Source organism: Piliocolobus tephrosceles, chromosome 5 (genome assembly GCF_002776525.5).
Source record: "Piliocolobus tephrosceles isolate RC106 chromosome 5, ASM277652v3, whole genome shotgun sequence".
Taxonomy (NCBI): domain Eukaryota; kingdom Metazoa; phylum Chordata; class Mammalia; order Primates; family Cercopithecidae; genus Piliocolobus; species Piliocolobus tephrosceles.
This window is the reverse complement of record NC_045438.1, coordinates 165392321-165412723: the sequence shown is the minus strand read 5'-3', so window position 1 is coordinate 165412723 and position 20403 is coordinate 165392321. Positions and strand designations below refer to the sequence as shown.

The 20403-nt window shown below is 46.9% G+C and overlaps 1 protein-coding gene across 3 annotated transcripts in view; it reads left to right on the top strand.

Moving 5' to 3' along the window:
* Nucleotides 1–555: 555 nt before the first annotated feature.
* NQO2 (N-ribosyldihydronicotinamide:quinone reductase 2) overlaps nt 556–20403 on the top strand; it is a 24347-nt gene continuing 4499 nt past the window's right edge. Inside the window, exons 1-5 of one of the 3 annotated variants that reach the window (XM_026456825.1) lie at nt 556–581; nt 10307–10406; nt 12616–12707; nt 15075–15239; nt 17910–18040. In XM_026456825.1, coding sequence (XP_026312610.1) covers nt 12701–12707; nt 15075–15239; nt 17910–18040 — 303 coding nt within the window. In that variant the 5' untranslated portion in view covers nt 556–581; nt 10307–10406; nt 12616–12700. Of the gene's footprint in view, nt 582–8962; nt 10464–12615; nt 12708–15074; nt 15240–17909; nt 18041–20403 lie in introns of those variants that run through there. The other 2 variants (XM_026456824.2, XM_026456826.1) reach the window with 2 other exon arrangements.

The window sequence follows — 20403 nt, the reverse complement described above, 5'->3', positions numbered from 1 at the left end:
CGAAATATAATAACTGACAATGACAATACAGTGTCCAGGTAACTCAAGAATTATAAGTCATTCAATGGAATAACATAGTGTTTTTGAAATATCAAAAGATAAATATAAATAAAAGTCATATTAAGACAAAATTTATTTGTGATAAAAGTAAAATTTGTTATTCTCTCTAGCTATATAGATAAGACAGGATCTCTATAGTGCATTGTTTCAAGACTTACTAAGAAAACCAGTAGATTTTATTTTTTTATTTTTTTAATGCCACTTTGGTTTCAAAGCACTTGCTTTGGCCACTTTAAGAGTTTTCTAGACCTAAGTATTGGCTGTTAATGACATATTTCTAAATTATATACATCAATAATATGACAATAGCTTCAGGTCAGGAACTACTGTGATTTAGATGTTTGTTCCTTCCAAACCTCATGTTGAAATGTGTTTCATCTTTTTTCTTGTTTTCATAGAGACAGGGCCTTGCTCTGTTACCCAGGCCGGAGTGCTGTGGTGTGATCATGACTCACTGTAGCCTTGAACTCCTGGGCTCAAGCAATCCTCCCACCTAAGCTCCGGAGTAGCTGGGACTACAGGTGAGCGCCACCAAGCCTGACCTCAAGCTGAAATTTGATCAGCAATGTTGGAGTGGGGCTTAATGGGAGGTGAGTAGGTTGCAGGGCCAGATCCTTATGAATAGATGAGTGCCCTCCCTCAGGGGTGAGTGAGTTCTTCCAGAGCTGGCTGTTAGAAACAATCCTGGACTTCCCTCCTTTCTCTCTTGCTTACTGTCTTGCCAGGTCATCTCTGCACACTCCAGTTCTCCTTCACCTTCCACCATGAGTAGGGCATCTGCATCTGAGGCCCTCACCAGACGCAGATGCCCAACCTTGAACGTTCCAACCATTCAGAGCCGTTAGCCAAATAAACCTTTTTTCTTTATAAATTACTTAGGCTCAGGTATTCCTTTATAGCAACACAAAACAGACTAAGACAGGAACCTACCCTCCTTAGAAGAAGGCCATGTGTTATAAGGGTGTTGAGTCTAAGATTTTAGTGTCTACACTCCTTCTTACATTTTCCATTCTCTTCATTTTCTTTTCTTTCTTTTTTTTTTTTGAGACAGAATCTCACTCTGTGGCCCAGGCTGGAGTGCAGTGGCATGATCTCGGCTCACTTCAAGCTTCACTTCCCGGGTTCATGCCATTCTCCTGCCTCAGCCTCCCCAGTAGCTGAGACTACAGGCGCCCGACACAACACCTGACTAATTTTTTTTTGTATTTTTAGTAGAGAAGGGGTTTCACTGTGTTAGCCAGGATAGTCTAGATCTCCTGACCGCGTGATTCACCCGCCTTGGCCTCCCAAAGTGCTGGGATTACAGGCGTGAGCCACTGGGCGCAGCCATTCTCTCCATATTCCCAAGTCCTATGATACAGTTGAAAATCCTACACACTAGTAAAGCCATAGGAACTTATAAGTGTCAAGCACATATGAAAATCAGACAATGTGCAAAGAAAAACAGGTTCTGTGTTGCATGAGAACGAGAAACTAATGTTCAGTTTAGGCATATGAATTGTTCAGAAACATGGTCTGATCAAAGTTATGTCAGCCTTAATAGTAATCTGACTGATAAACAACTAATACTTGAAGGATGGTACTGAAATGGACTATTTCACCAGAAGATTGTTTACTTGACAACTTTTTTTTAAGTTCTGCAAGGTGGTTTAACATCCAAAAATATGTAGTCAATCCTGGGTATTCATGGAGGACTGGGACCAGGACCCCTCACGTACATCAAAATCCACAGATGCTCAAATCTCTGATAGAAAATGGCATAGTGTTGACACATAACCTTTGCACATCCTCCCATATTCTGTAAATAATCTGTAGATTCCATTGTAATCTCATACATCTAATACAATGTAAATGCTATATAAATAGTTGTTACACTGTATTTTTTGTCTTTTTCTATTGTTGTTTTGCTTTTTTTTTTCCAAATATATTCCATTGGAGGTTGGTTGCATCAACAGAAATCAGCAGATATGGAACACACAAATACAGGGGGACAACTATATGTAAATGTAGGTTAATGTAAGTGCTGAGAAGATATTTTTCCTCCATTTAGGTAGTTCTTACCAGAGGGGAAACTAGACTCACTCAAAGATTGCTTTGATCAATCCACACACAGTTCGGTGACAGACAGGGTGTCAGTATCTGTTATATGTGTCACCACCCCATGCTAGAGGTGTCAACAGATTATGTAACCTGTCTGAGGACTCACAATATAATAATGGATAATAATATTGATCACATATAGATAGACTTGAGTTTACAAGTCTTGAACACAGGATTGCCACAGACCTTCAATTTGTAAAAAAAATGCAACATCTGTGGAAGTACTATAAAGAGAAGCAGAATAAGGCAGATATGCCTGTATAAGACAAAGGGAGAATCTTGAAAGCTGCAAGAGATGTACAAGGGATCCTCAATAAATCCATACCTCTGTGGCCAATGAATTTTTGACAAGAGTGCCAAGTCCATTCATCGATGAAATAATAGTTTCTTTAATATATGCTGTGAGAGAAATGGATTTCCACATGCAAGGCTAAAGTTGGGCTCTACTTCACAGCATATGTGAAAAATAATTCACAACCTAAATATAACAACTAAAGTCATATCGAGGAGAACGTAAGAGTAAATCCTCATGATCTTGTGTTTGGCAATGGGTTCTTAGACAAGACACTAAAAGCCCAGGAAGAAACAACAAAAAATAGGTAAATTGGTGTTCATAAAAAATGTGAAACTTTTATATCAAAGGACATTTTCAAGAAAGTGAAAGACAACCTACAGAATGGGAGAAAATATTTGCAAATCCTGTATCTGATAACATCCAGAATATACAAAGAACACCTACAACTCAGCCGGGCGCGGTGGGAGGCCGAGGTGGGTGGATCGCCTAAGGTCGGGAGTTTGAGACCAGCCTGACCAACATGGAGAAACCCTGTCCCTAAAAAATACAAAAATACAAAATTAGCCAGATGTGGTGGCACATTCCTGTAATCCCAGCTACTCGGGACGCTGAGGCACGAGAATCACTTGAACCCGGGAGGCGGAGGTTGCAGTGAGCCGAGATCATGCCACTGCACTCCAGCCTGGGCAACAAGAGTGAAACTGTCTCAAAAAACAAACAAAAAACCTACAACTCAACAACAAATAGACAAACAACCCAATTAAATGGTCAGCAAAGGACTTGAATAGACATTTATCTAAGAAAGGTATACAAATGGCCAGTAAGCACCTGAAAAGATGCTCAAAGTCATTAGTCCTTAGGGAAATGCAAATCAAAACCACAATGAGATACCACTTCACTCTAGCGAGGATGGCTATAATTCACAGGGAATAAAAGAAACATAACAAATGTGCGTGAGAATGTAGAGAAGTTGGAACCTGCGTACGTTGTTGGTGGAAATGTGAAATGGTGTAGACACTGTGGAAAAGAATTTTGCTGTTCCTCAGAAAGCTAAACATAGAATGACCATAGAATTGTTGTAATACCAACAATTCCACTCCAAGGTGTATAACCAAAATTACTGAACACAGGGACTGAAACAGATACTCGTACACCAATAACCATTGCAATATTATTCACAATAGTCAAACAACAGATGAGTGGATAAATGGATAAACAATGCCTGGTATACTCCTTCCTTCCTTCATTGCTTTCTTTCTTTCTTTCTTTCTTTCTTTCTTTCTTTCTTCTTTTTTTCTTTCCTTTCCTCTTTCCTTCCTTCCTTCATTGCTTCTTTCTTTCTTTTTTTCTTTCTCTCCTTCCTTCCTTCCTTCTTTCCTTTCTCTTTCCTTTTTTTTTTTTTTTTTTTTTTTTTTTGACAGATTTTTTCTCTTGTTGCCCAGGCTTGAGTGCAATGACACGATCTCAGCTCACTGCAACCTCCGCCTCCCGAATTCAAGCACTTCTCCTGCCTCAGCCTCCCGAGTAGCTGGAATTACAGGTGCCACCACCACACCCGGCTAATTTTTGTGTTTTTAGTAGAGATTGGGTTTCCCCATGTTGGCCACGTGGTATACACATTTTTCTATTATTCAGCCACAAAAAGGAATGAACTTCTGATACATGCTATAACAGGGATGAAACTCAGCAACAAGGTTTTTGAGGGAAACAAGCTGAGTGAAAAGGCCACATCTTGTAGGATTCCACTTATAAGAAATACACATGCAATAGACAAATTCATGGAGACAGAAAGTAGATTAGAGGCTACCAGGAGTGGAAGGAGGGCAGAATGGGGATTTATTATCCAATGAGTGCAGTGTTTCTATTTGTTTTTGTTTTTGTTTTTTTGTGAGGCGGAGTCTTGCTCTGTCGCCCAGGCTGGAGTGCGGTGGCACCATCTCCGCTCACTGCAAGCTCTGCCTCCCGGGTTCACGCCATTCTCCTGCCTCAGCCTCCCGAGTGGCTGGGATTACAGGCACCCACCACCAGACCCAGCTAATTTTTTTGTATTTTTAGTAGAGACAGGGTTTCACCATGTTAGCCAGGATGGTTTCGATCTCCTGACCTCGTGATCCGCCCTCCTCGGCCTCCCAAAGTGCTGGGATTACAGGCGGTAGCCACCGCGCCCGGCCTGTTTTTGTTTTTGTTTGAGACAGGGTCTCTGCCGTTCAGGCTGGAGTGCAGTGGCACGATCTCAGCTCACTGCAGCCTCCACCTCCTGGGTTCAAGCAATTCTCCTGCCTCAGCCTCCTGAGTAGCTGGGATTACAGGTGTACACCACCTGGCAAATTTTTTTTATTTTTGGTAGAGACAGGGTTTCACCATGTTGGCCAGGCTGGTCTCAAACTTTTGACCTTAGGTGATCTGCCCACCTCTGCCTCTGAAAGTGCTGGGATTACAAGCATGAGCCATGGCGCCCGACCCGAGTGTTTCTATTTGGGATGATGACAACGTTTTGGAAATAAATAGTTGTAATGGTTGCACAGCACTCTGAAGGTAATTAATGCCACTGAATTGTACACTTAAAATGGTGAAAATAGTAAATTTCATGTTATACAGATTTTGCTACCCACAAACCAAAACAAAAAATCCAAAAACCTTTATGTTGTTATGAAGAAGCAGTTTTCCAAAGGAATGGGGATGCTGGTAGCAGAAGGAAAAGAAATCTCATTAAATAAAAACAAAAGCAATGACCTCTTCAGGAGGTGGCTCAGCTAGTTTAGCCTTACCTTAGCACCATCATGGTCCATTTTATCCAGAATTAGAAATCTGGGACTTTGGGGAGAAGAGATGTGTACCTGCCTCAGCTGCCTCCCTCCCCAGAATGCCAGCTCCGACTCTTGCATTCCACTAAGGCTGGGGATTACATGAAAAGTGAGAATCTGGAAACCCCAGATATGATGTTTGTCGTTGGAGCTGATTTTGTCTCGTTTTAGTAGCATGACCTCCTCCTCAAACTCAGGATGCAATTATGGTCACATCTCATTTGTTTGCAGTAGTTGCTCAGCTCCAATACCAGATTAGCAGGAAGTTCTGTTATTTTCCTTTTGAGGATGGGCTCCTCCTGAACTGTCCTGGAATCTACCACCGTTCAACTTACACGATTCAAAAGACCCAGGGAACTAGGCCAGTCCAGCTTTCAACCCCAAGCAGGGAGCAACTTGCTCAGTCCACGTTGTGATATCTCCTCGCTGCCACAAGGTGGTGATGTTGCGTCACAGATGGGCGCGCAGGCGCCAATGCTCCCAGGACCTGCTGTGTCATTCCTAAATGAAAGCTGCTCCCAGGATCTAGACTCACGAGACAAGGCAGCCTGTTCCCCGCTGGGGAGCTTAGGGGCAAAAGGGCATCTCAGAGAGAGGGCACATTCTCACCTCTGAAGACATCATCAATACATAGACCAATCAATGCCAGCACTGCACCTTAGGATGGGGAGGGCCACTGTGAGTTAAAGCAAAATGAACGAATGAATGAACCAATAAGTATATGAGAGGGAAAGTCCCAACGACCCTCAGGAAGTGCAATCAACAGTTGCATTTGTTTTCGTTAGGAACATTCTAAACACAGGGGAAACCTTCCTTCTGCTCTGTTGTTAGAGTGGGACATCAATGTTTCTGGTCTCTATCTGTAGAGACACCAGAAATCAAGGTATAGAGTTTGGAGTTTGGAAAGGGGCCTTGGGGAGGTCACAGTGGCAAGTGACTGCCAAATGAGGTGGCAGAAGCCAGCAAGCTCTAGAAAAAAAAACAATCGGCCCAAACTGTTCACCAGCACCGCCCCCCCCAACCCCCCATTGGCTCTGGTTCCAAGACTTTCCATTTTCTAGGTATTTCCTTGTCCTTAAACCATTTTCCTTTAATTGAACTTTTTCTGTGGAGCCATGCACCCTTTATCCGGTTTCCCACAATGGTGGCATCTCACAAAGGACGGTCTGGTATCCCAACGGCGTGTTGCATTCCGCGGGACGCAGATTTCCTTCACAGGCACCCCTTGGGTTGCCTTTTTATAGCCACACCCACCCGCCTTCCTAACTCCTGGGCACCGCTAAGGAGTCCTGCATTTCTCTCCTCTGTTCTTTGGAGAAATTGATCATCCATCTGTGATCTCTGGGATTGGTTTCTCTCCCCAGCATAACTCCCCGGGAGATCTAGCAGGCTGATGGGTGCGGAGTGCCAGTGGCTCATTCATTTTGTCGCACCACAGACTCTCATTCTGTAACCTGGATATCTGCCAGGGATGGGGAGAGGAGGCACAGGGGAGGGGCGTCCCTCCTCCCCGCACAGCATCAGCATCCCAGCACTCCAAATTTTTTTTTTTTTTTGAGGTGAGTCTCACTGCACTCCAGGCTGAAGTGTAATGGCGCCATCTCGGTTCACTGCAACCTCCGCCTCCTGGGTTCAAGCAATTCTCCTGCCTCGGCCTCCCGAGTAGCTGGGGCTACAGGCGCCCGCCACCACTCCCAGACTAATTTTGGTATTTTTAGTAGAGACGGGGTTTCACTGTGTTGGCCAGGCTGGTCTCGAACCCCTGACCTCGGGTGATCCGCCCGTCTCGGCCTCCGGGATTACAGGCTTGAGCCACGGCGCCCGGCCTCTGCGATCCATTCCTGTGGGTCCAGTTTCCACCTTCTCGACACCCAGCAGGGTCCTCCCCAACCCGGAAGGGCTGGACGAGACCGGGGGCGGACTGCAGCGGTGTGGCGTGGGCGGAGCTTGGGGCCGGAGGCGGGGTGTGGGCGGGGCTCAGGGGCGGGGTGCGGCCTCGGCATGGGCGGGGCCTGCGTGTGGCCCGCGAGCTGCGGAAGCAGTCCTGCAGTCCTGCGGCGCTGGTCCTGGGTTGCTTGGATCGGTGCGGGCTACTGGTCCCCGCGGGCGGAGCCGCAGCGCTCTTGCCTGCCCGGCGTCTGCGGAACGCGGCCCTGTAGCTGGAACCTGGCGCATCTCCGAGAGCTGTCCTCGCAGAGGCGCAGATTCCAGTCCTGCGGCTCCTACCCCGGCCTGCTCTGGCCTGAGGGTGAGCGCCCTACCGGGGACCGGAGGACTTGGGAGGGGCAGTTCCCCCCTGCAGCCTCCCCGGAGGTTCTACGTCACCATTCGGTGTCCCTGCTCTGAGGCACCTTCCTGGAGCACTTATGTAAAATAGCAAACATTCCCCTGCTGTTTGATCAGCTAGAGTACTTTATTTGCTTGTCACTATTAGGTACCGTGGTTCTGGTACTTACCGCCACCTGGAATTTTGTGGTGCTTTCTTTGCCCGCTTTATTGTTTCTTGCCGGCCCCCCCCCCCCCCCCCCCCCCGCCGCTTGCCCTCCCCGAAGAGTACAAAGTCCATTCGTATCTCTCTTGTGGCCCCAGCACCTGCCCGGAGATGAGCCCTCCTGCCAGGAGGGGTCCAGCTGAACGAACGTGTGTGGGTTAGGAGCTGTGTCCCTCTCACTGCTAGTAACGGAGTCAACTCCAGCGGCTTTCACAGAACTCGTGAAGAGCCTGGAGCTTCTCAGAAACCATTACCCCCGCTCGGGAACCTCCGTGACTCCGGGCTCCATACTCACCTTCCAATCTTTTTTTTTCTTTAAACAATCATAGCTATTTTTAAAAATTATTATTATACTTTAAGTTCTAGGGTACATGTGTACAACGTGCAGGTTTGTTACATATGTAACCATGCGCCATGTTGGTGTGCTGCACCCATCAACTCGTCATTTACATTAGGTATATCTCCTAATGCTGTCCCTCGCCGCTCCCGCTCACCTTCCAATCTTAGTTTCGCCTCCACCTTGACCTTCAACCCTCCTGGGGGCCTGTCCGTAAAAGTGCTTAAGATTCTTCCCCTGGTTTTGGTCGGGCGCGGTGGCTCACGCCTGTAATCCCAGCACTTTGGGAGGCGGAGGCGGGGGGATCACGAGGTCAGGAGATCGAGACCATCCTGGCTAACACGGTGAAACCCCGTCTCTACTAAAAATACAAAAAACTAGCCGGGCGAGGTGGCGGCGCCTGTAGTCCCAGCTACTCGGGAGGCTGAGGCAGGAGAATGGTGGGAACCCGGGAGGCGGAGCTTGCAGTGAGCTGAGATCCGGCCACTGCGCTACAACCTGGGCGACAGAGCGAGACTCCGTCTCAAAAAAGAAAAAAGAAGATTTTCCCCCTATTTTTAACCTAAGGGCACCTGCCCCACCTTAGACCTGCACTCCGCTGGCCTCAGGGTTCCTCCACGGTGTGCGCCATGGGCAGCCGGCTTCCCTCTAGGTTCCCAATAGATTGAGAGTGAACTGAGAAGGTGGCCAAGCAGTGGGGAGAAGCAAGCCTGAGCTTCCTGGCCAAGCCACGCCCGTGGGGTCAGAAGAAGGGCCCTCCTCCTCGGCCTCACCGACCAGACTTCTGCTTCCCTAGGCTGTGCCAGGCCTCCCTATGCGCTGTGACAGCCAAAGTTTGCTTTCTACAAAGTCACCTCCAGGCAGTGACTGTCTACCAGGGCACTCCTGAGCCTCCCAGCTAATGATGAGGTCATTCACTCTCCTCTCGTTTTCCTTTAAGATAATCCCTTTCCCGACCCGCCGTTTTGGCTCACAGCCCTACTTAAGTTACAGCCTACTTCTCACTGCCAAGCGTGGGTGTCACTGCCGGCTTGGGGAGCGTGGATCTTATAAACTTGCCTCATCGGGAGGCTTTAAGGAGTGACCTCCAGGGACTAGACAAGTAGCTTGTTCTTCACAATCGGTGCCCTCCCAAGAACATCCAGGGTTTCAGCCTCAGTGCTAAGACAACTATGTCTCTCCCTGACATGTGCTCGCTGCTGGTAATTCTAGGGAAAGCAGAGGGCTGTGCAGGTGCCCCTGCCCCTAGGCTAGGAGAGCTGGCAAATGCCTAGAGACCCAAAGGCCTCATCCTCAGGGAGGCCAGCTCTTCTGTTTTAGTAATATTTTATTGTGATTTACAGTGCAACTGACCGGTTCAAACAACACCACCTGTATTCATAAACTTTCTTTTTCCTTTCCTTCCTCACTGCCCAGCTTTAAGTTCATTCTTGTAAGTGTTGCTGGTGTCAGGATAGGAACCTCCCTGCACTTGGAATGGATGAATGTGACCTCTCCCACATTCTCCGGTGCTGTGATGTGCCTTAAACACACCAAGGTGCTTGGACACAAAGCCTGTGCCTGGAGCCCTTATGCAGTTTCAGACTGACAGGCCGTAACCCTCCCTACAGACTCAGTGCCATTGTAAATGTTTCTGCCTGGAAAATACATGAACACAAATATCTGCAGTTGGCAAACCACCACCGTCTTGCAGCCCCAAGAGAGCCTCAGGAATCCAGATTTCTTTGATATTTCTGCTCCCTGTCCTTGGTGCATAGCTTCCATCCCCAGGACGACCCACAGTCCAGCGGGGAAGAGAGCCAGGGACAAAGCCAGAGGAACTAGCTCCCGCACCTCCTAGCCCCAGCTGAGTTAGCTTCTTGAGGCTGTTTCCTGGAAGCCCTGCTGTCACTTCTGCGGACACCTCACTGGCCGTCTCCACTGCAAGGCAGGCTAGAAAGTGTAGTGTCTCTCCGGACGCATGGATTCCTGGAATCAATTCAGGGTCTGTCCTTAGGGAACCAGAGTGACGATGTTCAGCCACCAAAGATGCAGGTTCCCAGCTGTCCAGTGAAGTCAAGAGAACGGGGAAGGGTTTGAACTCACCTTTGGGTATTTGGAGTGGTCAGAGCTGTCTGACTCCTTCTGGGGTGGCAGTGCCCCACTCTGTGAAGTCCCATGCCTGCCCCCAACTCAGCTTCAGCCACAATGATGTAACTTCTTTTCCTTTCTGTCCACAGGGCACCTGGCCTGGGTGGAGCCCACTCCTCTGCACCCACCTCACTTCTTGCAGTATTCTGCACACCCCAGCCCTATGCCTGGGCTCCCGGATAGCTGGAGGTAGAGAGCAGGCCCTGGAAGATGCTCATTCAGGCCGTGCTCAAGATTCTAGTCCTGGTGTGGACAAGCACCACTTCTGTGTGTCTCTGTGCTTCTTGTTTTGCTGTGAAGACACACTGATAGGTTCACATTGTCGTTTGGACACAACACGCGGGATGCATGTCCTCACGCTAAGCCCTAGTCACACTCTCTGCATTGTTTGGTTTTTTTTTATCCCATATTTTCCTACTGTGATAAAGAACATCTCACATAAAATTTACCATTTTAACTGCTTTTTTTTTTTTTTTTTGATAGAGTCTCGCTCTGTCTCAGCTTTCTGAGTAGCTGGGATCGCAGGTGCACACCGCCACGCCCAGCTAATTTTTGTATTTTTGGTAGAGACAGGGTTTCGCCATGTTGGCCAGGCTGGTCTCGAACTCCTGACCTCAGGTAATCCACCTGCCTCGGCCTCCCAAAGTGCTGGGATTACAGGTGTGAGTCATGGTGCCTGACCTCATTTTAACCACTTTTTTTTTTTTTTTTTTTTTTTGAGACGGAGTCTTGCTCTGTCACCCAGGCTGGAGTGCAGTGGCCGAAGAATCTCAGCTCACTGCAAGCTCCGCCTCCCAGATTTACGCCATTCTCCTGCCTCAGCCTCCGGAGTAGCTGGGACTACAGGCGCCCGCCACCTCGCCCGGCTAGTTTTTTGTATTTTTTTTTTAGTAGAGATGGGGTTTCACAGTGTTAGCCAGGATGGTCTCGATCTCCTGACCTCGTGATCCGCCCGTCTCGGCCTCCCAAACTGCTGGGATTACAGGCTTGAGCCACCGCGCCCGGCCATTTTAACCACTTTTAAGGGTAGAGTTTTCTGGCTGTTTTCATTCATGTCCTGATAGACACTCGGGTTGCTTTCATGTTTTAGCTGTTGTGGAATATGCTGCTTTGAACATGGGTGGGCAAGTGGTTTTCAAGACCCTGTTTTCAGTTTTTTGGGTTCAGAGTAACAAATGGAATTGCTGAGTCACATGTTAATTCTAATTTTCTAATTGTAGTTTTTGGGGGCACAGCACCTGCACAGCAGCTTCAGCACTCGACCTTTCCCCAGCGGTGCACAGGGTTCCAATTTCTCTGCCTCCTCACCCACACATGCTATTTTCTGTTTTTTTGGTAGTAGTAGCCTTTCTAACGGGCGTGAGATGGGATCTCATTGTGGTTTTGATTTGCATTTCCCTAATGATTAGTGATGCTAAGCATCTTTTCATGGCTTACTGGCCACTCATACATCTTCTTTGGAGAAAGGTCTGTGCAAGCCCTCTGCCCATTTTTGCATTGAGTTGTTTGCTTTTTTGTTGTTAAGTTTTATCTGAGCTGTTTTTTCTGGTAGGGAGAGTGGATTTGTTGGAGGCTCCTTGTCTCTCCCAGAAGAAAGCCAGAATTTCAGAGATGGCCTGGAGGGGGCGAGGCCAAAGGCCCCCCTGGGGAGAACTCACTTTTTTCATAGCCCCATTGTGTGCCAGCCACCGCACATTGCAGCTGTCTCTCGCTCACTCTTCTGGGCCATGCTGTGACTTTGCTGATGAGGAGGTTGAGGCACAGAGGGGTGGAAGGATGTGCTGCAGGGCCCACAGCTGCAACGGGCAGAGCTGGAAATTGCACCAAGTCTGTCCGACGTGGGGGTCTCCTCTGGCCTCCGCTGCATCCCTGGAGAATCTCTGAGGCTTCTGGTTAGAGCCTGGGTCTAAGCCAACTCCCATTATTTTCAAGTGAGGGGAAGGGCCAACAGTTGCCATTGCTGACCCACCAGTGCCCGGCACCAGCCGAGGAGTGCAGGCCACCCATGGCACCAGCCGAGGAGTGCAGGTCACCCGTGTGGCGGTTCACTGACCCGCGTCCTTCTGCTCGATCTGAAGGGGAAAATCGGGCAAGGCAGGAAGGCCAAGGAGGCTCAACTCCTGTTTCCTATCGTGGCTCATTTCCTAGGCCCTTTGCTGTATGACTGTCTGGATGGAAGTTTCTGAGTCCTCTCAAAAAAGAAAAAAAGTGGGTTCTGACATCCTGCATGGCTTGTCGTCTGAGTCCTAAATCTCCAGAAGATTCCTGGCCTCTCTCGAGAGGTCTTTCTCTGATGTGTTTGCGTGTCTGTCAGGAAGCAGCAGTGACGCCTAGATGTGGTACAGCCGGCCTCACCTGTGCCTCTCCCCACCTCCCCTGGATTCGTTTTGTCTTTCAGATTGCTGGGCTCGTGGAAGAGAGACTGTACGTGAAAGCCCCAGCCACCCACCAAATCAGAGAGAAAGAATCCGTCTTCTTACGCCATGGCAGGTAATGAGTCACTGTTGTGGAGTAAGACTTTTTTTTTTTTTTGAGACGGGATTTTGTTGTATTGCCCAGGCTGGTCTCAAACTCCTGAGCTTAAGTGACCCTCCCACACTAACCTTCCAGGTAGGAGTTAGACTCTTAATCAGAAACTGAATACATTGTCATGAAAAATCCAAGCCACATGGAAGTGTATAAACTATCTGGAATTATTTTGTTTTCTATTTTCTCGCTTGTTTTATTGTTCCTTTCGACTCCCTTCAGAATGTAAGTTCCTCAAAAGTGAGGCCCTGCCTATCCTGTCTTTGCTATGCCTCTAGGCCCTGAAATTATCCCTAGGCCATAGCAGGGGCTCAAGTGAATGAACCCCAGGAGGCACCCTGGGTAAAAATTCAGTAGGATTCTATCTTTACTTTTGCAACTGCTTATCATGCACATATACACAAACACACAATCTTGCAACTTTTTTATTTCACCTAACAATGTAACATGGAGAGCCTTTCGTGTTAGAACACACAGATTCACCTTATACTATACATTATAGTGTAGATTAGGATTTTCGACCTTGGCACTACTGACATTTTGGGCCAGATAATCCTGTGTTTTGGGGGATTATCCTGTGCACCATGTTTAGCACCATCCCTGGCCTCTGCCCACCAGATGCCAATAGCACCCCTTCCCCACTAACTGTGACAAACCAAATGTCTCCAGGCATTGCGAAATGTCCCCTGGCAGGCACAGCACTGCCCCCAGTTGAGAACCACTGGTGTAGGTATTTCATTTGCATCTATTCTCCTGTGAAGCCCCTAAGTATAGTTCCTTTATTGAAATAAGAGTCTGAGAAAGTGAAATTAAAATGTTAACCATTGATCTAACTTACGGAATTTGACCTTTGTCGTCAGCTCAGTGCCCTGAAACCCGTTGCTTCAAACTGATATGTGTATTTTCTCCTTAAATCTCATTATGAAAAAATTAAATCAAGAGTTTAACATCCTCTTAAAGGTTACCAGGGTAAATTTAATTAAGCAAATCACCAGGCTGCCTCCCAGAGGAAGTCAGTCTGTAATCCTGGAGACTCTTTCCAATGAGGAAAATACTGCTCCAGAAGCAGTATTGGTGGGAACGATACAGCCAGTGCTGGGAAGGCCTGATTCTATTCCTAGAGTCCTCTTTGTTATCAGCATCACCACTGAAAGATGGGCTCCATGTGGCCCTGCCTTCCCGCCAGACTGGCGGGTCTGATTCCTCATGTTTTGTTTAAGTGTCAGATTTTGATGGACCGGGGAAGATGGAAGCAGAACCGTGCCACACTGAAAGGTGCCTGTAGCTGATATGTGTAAATGCAGGGTTAGCATGGAAGATTAATTCCAGCAGTTCTTTATTTTGATGTTAGGGAGCTGGTCTAAACCTTCTTATAGAGCACAATCAAATTAAGTTGGTCTTTTAAAAGATTTAGTGGTGGTTATTTTGAGGAGATATAATTTGACCCATTGTATTTCTGTATATTAGTAATCTCAAGTGATGTTGAGCTATGAATAACTGGATTTTTTAAATGCCCATTACTTTAAAACTGCTACCTATTAGGAAGTTTGGTATTTCTGGGGCCAGGTGCAGGGGCTCATGCCTGTAATCCCAGCACTTTGGGAGGCCGAGGTGGGCAGATCACCTGAGGTTGGGAGTTCGAGACCAACCTGACCAACATGGAGAAACTGTCTCTACTAAAAATACAAAAAATTACCCGGGCTTGGTGGTGCATGCCTGTAATCCCAGCTACTCGGTAGGCTGAGGTAGGAGAATTGCTTGAACCTGAGAGGCAGAGATTGCAGTGAGCTGAGATCATGCCATTTCACTTCAGCCTGGGCAACAAGAGCGAAACTCTGTTTCAAAAAAAAAAAAAAAAGAAAAGAAAGTTTAGTGTTTCTGGCCAAGTGCGGTGGCTCATGCCTCTAATCCCAGTACTTTGGGAGGCCAAGGCGGGTGGATCACTTGAGGCCAGGAGTTCAAGACCACCCTGGCCAACATCACAACACCCCATCTCCACTAAAAATACAAAAAATTAGCTGGGCGTAGTGGCACACACCTGTAGTCCCAGCTAATCAGGAGACTGAGGCATGAGAATTGCTTGAACCTGGGAGGCGGAGATTGCAATGAGCTGAGATCATGCCACTGCATTTCCAGCCTGGGTGATAGAGCGAGACTGTCTCAAAAAAAAAAAAAAAAAAAAAAAAGCGAGAGAGAAAGAAAAGAAAATTTGCTATTTCTTAGCTTCAATTACTATGACACACCTAAATGTTCAATTTGCATCTTAGTCTCCACTGAATTTAACAGAGAGAGGTTGTTCTTCAAGAGGAACTGTTTCTTATCCTGATTTAGGTAAGAAAGTACTCATTGTCTATGCGCACGAGGAGCCCAGGTCTTTCAACGGATCCTTGAAGAATGTGGCTGTAGATGAACTGAGCAGGCAGGGCTGCACGGTCACAGTGTCTGATTTATACGCCATGAACTTTGAGCCGAGGGCCACAAGGAAAGATATCACTGGTGAGTCATGGGATAAATGCTCTATCTGTAAAAACCATCTTTATGTTTTTTACTTTATGTTGACTTCGAGCTGCAAAATGGCATTATAGAAGCAAGCTAGCTTCACTTTCCAAAAACAAATAGATAGCACTGAGATGATCACCAGCAATATCCCAGAAGTCAAGTATGAGGATGAAGTAGTACCCAAGACCACATAAGTGAAAAAACTGCAAGCAGGCAGTAAGAGATTGGACTATCATATCCACAACACCCCTCCTCACAAACTACCCAGCACCAACTGTGTGGGAAATCTCCTCCCACATCAGAGGCTCTACACTGGAAAAAGAGATCAAGGTGGACAATCAGCTTCCCAATTTTCTGGGATTCCCAGAAACAGGCAGGAAGGAGACCTGTTCCGGCCTCAACCCACGGGAAACATCAGGAGTGCCTAAAGGAAGAAATATCCCTGACAACAGCCAGAGACAAAGAAGGGAGATGGGAGTATCGTCTCCAGCCCTGGAAACTCTGATCTGTAAATTAGCCAAAGGAGATGCCAAACCAGAGTGGCTGTTCAGCAGCACCACACTGTGGAGGTACATTCAACAGGTTCCCTGGGCATGAACTGCTAGCCAGCCTTCCCACACTACCATGCTATCCCCTTTGGAGCCTCTCGTATTCAGGACTGGCATTACTCAGAACAGTTACTAGAACTGAGGCAAACCCAGGCATAAACCACCATCTAGTGCCAAAAAGGAGGCAGTGACTTAGTAGAGGAAAAAAAAAAAAGAAATTTAATGAGAAAATTGCAAAGACTTTCTAAGCAAATATATGTAATAAAAATGAAAACAAGTCAGACATAGAAGACTGAAATAAATAGATGTTATCCACAAGAAATGACAGTAAACAGGGAGGCATAACCTCTCCACATAGACAAAGCAAGGAACCAGTGACTGAATCTAACGAGATGGCACCGTTTGGGCTCTCTGACCAAGAATTCAAAATAGCACTTCTAAGGAAATTCAGTAATCTTCAAGATGACAGAGAAAAGCAATTCAGAAATGTATCAGCTAAATTTAACAAAAAGATTGAAATAATTTTTAAAAAATCAGACAGAAATCTTGGAACTAGAAATACATTTGCTGAAAAATTCATTAGAGGCTCTCAACAGCAGAATGGATGAAGCAGAAGAAAAAATCAGTGAGCTCAAAGACAGGCGATTTGAAAATACACAGAGCAGTAAAAAGAAAAAGGTATGGAGATTTCCTATAAAATATAGAAAATTGAGGCTGGGTGCGGTGGCTCAAGCCTGTAATCCCAGAACTTTGGGAGGCCGAGACGGGCGGATCACGAGGTCAGGAGATAAGACCATCCTGGCTAACATGGCGAAACCCTGTCTCTACTAAAAATACAAAAAACTAGCCGGGCGACGTGGCGGGCGCCTGTAGTCCCAGCTCCTCGGGAGGCTGAGGTAGGAGAATGGTGTGAACCTGGGAGTCGGAGCTTGCAGTGAGCTGAGATTCGGCCACTGCACTCCAGCCTGGGCAGCAGAGCGAGACTCCGTCTCAAAAAAAAAAAAAAAAATATATATATATATATATATAGAAAATTACCTCAAAAGACCAAATCTAAGAATGATGGGTGCCTAAGAGGGAGCTGAGCAAGAGCAAGGCATAGCAAGCTTATTCAAAGAAATAATAACAGAAAATTTTCCAAAACTTGAGAAAGAGACAAATATCCTGGTCATAGAATAAGCAGATTTGACTCAAATAGGACTACCCCAAGGCATATAATCATTAAACTCTCAAAGGTCAAGAACAAAAAGAGGATCCTAAAAGCAAATAACATATAAAGGAGCTCCAGTTCATCTGGCAACAGACTTCTCAACAGAAAACATACAGGCCAGGAGGGAGTGGGACATTTTCAAAGTGCCGAAAGAACAAAACTGTCAACCAAGAATACTGTACCCAGAAAATCTAGCCTTCAACTCTGAAAGAGAGAGAAAGTCTTTCCCAAACAAAGAAAAACAGAGAGAATTCACCACCACAGACCCACCTTATAAGAAATGCTAAAGGGAATTCAATATGAAAGAAAAACACTAATGTGCAAAAAGAAAACATTTGAAGATGTAATACCCACTGGTAAAAGTAAGTAAGTACACAGAACACTCGAATGCTAGTAGGTTGTGTGCAATCCACTCATTACTAGTATTAAGTCTAACAGACAAAGCTATCAAAAACAATAATCACTACGGTGACCTGTTAAGAGTTAGAGATATACAATATAAAATATGTAAATTGAGACACAAATACTAAAAAATGTGGAGGTGAGCATGAAATTAAAGTGTAGAGTTTATTTTTTTAGGCCTGTTTGGCATTGAACAAGACATCCAGCCTCTCTTAGGTCTCAGTTTGCTCTCTGGTAAATTGAGAGATATACCAGTTTCACCAGTTGTTATGAAGAAAGGTGATGTGTGTAGAGCACAGCGCCTGCTAGGTAGGAAGAGCTCAATCAGTGGCCCTCCCAGACTGCTTCTCTTTCCGTAGCTTGGACCCGGGGTGCAGCTTCTGGTCAGGTTGCAGCAAGTCTTTGACTTGCTCTGAGGAGTCCAGTATACACAGTGCTACTGGGATGGTTGGGACGGGCTGTGGATGCCCACCTAGGAGTGAGAATGTTTGGCCTCTTCCCCCACAGCTGCTCTTTCTAATCCTGAGGTTTTCAATTATGGAATGGAAACCTACGAAGCCTACAAGCAAAGGTCTCTGGCTGGCGACATCACTGATGAGCAGAAAAAGGTTCGGGAGGCTGACCTAGTGATATTTCAGGTTTGTTTTTCTCCAATTAATATATTGAATCAGATTCATCTTACGTACAAACTCTTTCTGAATATTGAGTTTTGTGCTGCTTCTAGAAGTGGCATTGATGCTTTTAGCACAGTTGCACACTTACTGAGCAAATATTATAACCTCGTTACAGCACCTAGTTACAACACTTCACCTAGTTACAACATTACTTTAAACACTTTACCTAGTTGTAGCACTACTTTTAACACTTTACCTAATGGGGCAAAGATATCCATGTAGCCAATATCACTCACTCCAAATCCCGACTGCCATGTAGATAGGAATGAAGGATCTTTCCATTAGCCCAGTTGTCCAAGAATCATCTGAAACCTGCCAGTCATGTTGCTGCCCTTCTCTTCCAGTTCCTGCCCTGAAACATTCTGGGGCTACTTGAGAACCACATTTCTCTGCACAAATGTTTATCAGGGTAAATCAGGCCAAATGCATCTCTTTAAATAGCCTGCCTTAAATATCCTGATCATTAAGAGGAACATCTCTGCTTTCTATCCTCTCAGTGGTTGCTTCACCCCCAACCCAGCCACCTTCCTGTATTTGTTCAGAAGGAGGTGATGCCACTGCAGAGTGAACTGGCCCCATAAAATGGCCTCCAGGAGTGCTAACTCATCAGGCCGCTTCCCGCCACTGCAAGGAAGATGTGCAGGCATGGCTGTGACTGTGTAAGCCTGGCAGCAGAGTACACACATGAGATTTGAGGGTACTGTTGGGTTGACAGAAATTCCTGTCCAACTAGAAAGAAAGGGGCATCTATTATAAGGGCTGTGGTCGCTTGGGCCTCCTGGATCCCACGGGCAGAGCTGTAGCTGCGCTCATCCTCGGATTTCCATCTGCTCTTTTCTGCCTCTTGGCTCTCTTCTCTCTCACTGCATGCCAGAGACTGGATCCCCTAGATCCAGAATTTCCAAGCATGGGATCTGACTGGTTCAGATCGTTTCTGTTTTCCAACCCTGCTTGAGGACGGGGAATGGGTGGGAGAATGAGAGCACTGTTCTCATGAGGCCACCATGTGAGTGCAAGGCAGGGGATAAGGGGCGTGTGACCACTTTCCAGACAAAACCACATATCCAGAATGATGAGGTTCCCAAGCCTTCATAAAAGCAACCTGCATGTGCGGGAAGAGGGCTGCCTCATCCCTACCCAGGCTTGCCTCTGCGCACCCTTTCCTGACACCAGCCCTTTCTTTACTCAGTGACCGTGAGCTGCTAATCTGGCCAAAGTGCAGGATGTTCTTCGTCCTAATTACAGGTGGGTGGACTCATAGTCCTCAGGCCTAGGTGACCATGCAGTTCACCATCTGTGCTTTAATACCATGCCAATACGACGGGCCTGTATCCTGGGGCACGTGGTCCCAGCAGAACCACACTGAGCTCTCTGCTCTGCTTCTCCTGTCCCCCTCGGGTCGGCCGGCCACATGGAGCCCGCTTCTCCTCCTCGCTCCCACTCCACGCCCGTAACCCGGTGGCTGGGTAGGCTAAGACCTGGCCTTTCTATAGTGGCCTTTGTTTTGTTTCACTTCATTTCACTCCATTTCCCTACCTTCCCTTTTTTTCTGATACGTTGTCCAGAGGGTCTGCGTTATAAGTTTTTTTTTATTCAACATTAATGAAAATGTCATTCATCACTACTACACCACTAATATCAAGGCCCACCACTCACTGAGCATTGATTCTGGTTTGGGCACTGTGGTGTGTCCTCAAATCCTCACCAGGATGCTGTGAGCTGTGAACTGTTAGTAGCCCTATTTGATGAATCAGGAAAAAGGAGGCACAAGGAGGTCAAGTGACTTGCCAGTGTCACACAGCAGCAGGTTGTGGAGCCTGGTTTCAATGCCAAGTCCTGAGTTTGTTTTATATTGAAAGCACACGAGACACTGGCTTCCACCGTTGATAACAGATGATTGCCTATGTTTATTTCCCTTCCCAGGTGGTAACACTGGATGTAATGTTAGGGCATCTGTGGGACAGGGAGATCTTACTGCTGGTCTATGGAATACAAACATATGACTTTAGTTCGTGTCAAAATCCGTAGCTGCTAGCACCTAACTCAGTCCGACTCCCAGATGCTAACAACACGCCCCAGGCAGGGGAAACGGCATGTTTTCCCCACCCTTCCTTTCGATTGGCTTTAGTCACAGACTGCTGCTCCAATGCCAGCGTCATGCAGAGCTCCTCATCGCCTCCCTGCCTGCCCGGGGCCAGCATCAGGGTCTGTTATCACCGGGGGATGCAGAGCTGCCTGTAACAGCAACAAGGACCACTGTCATCCCGTTCCCGTCTCACATCCCCACTGCACCTTTCAGAGCTGACCGCCTGGGTGACCCTCCCCTG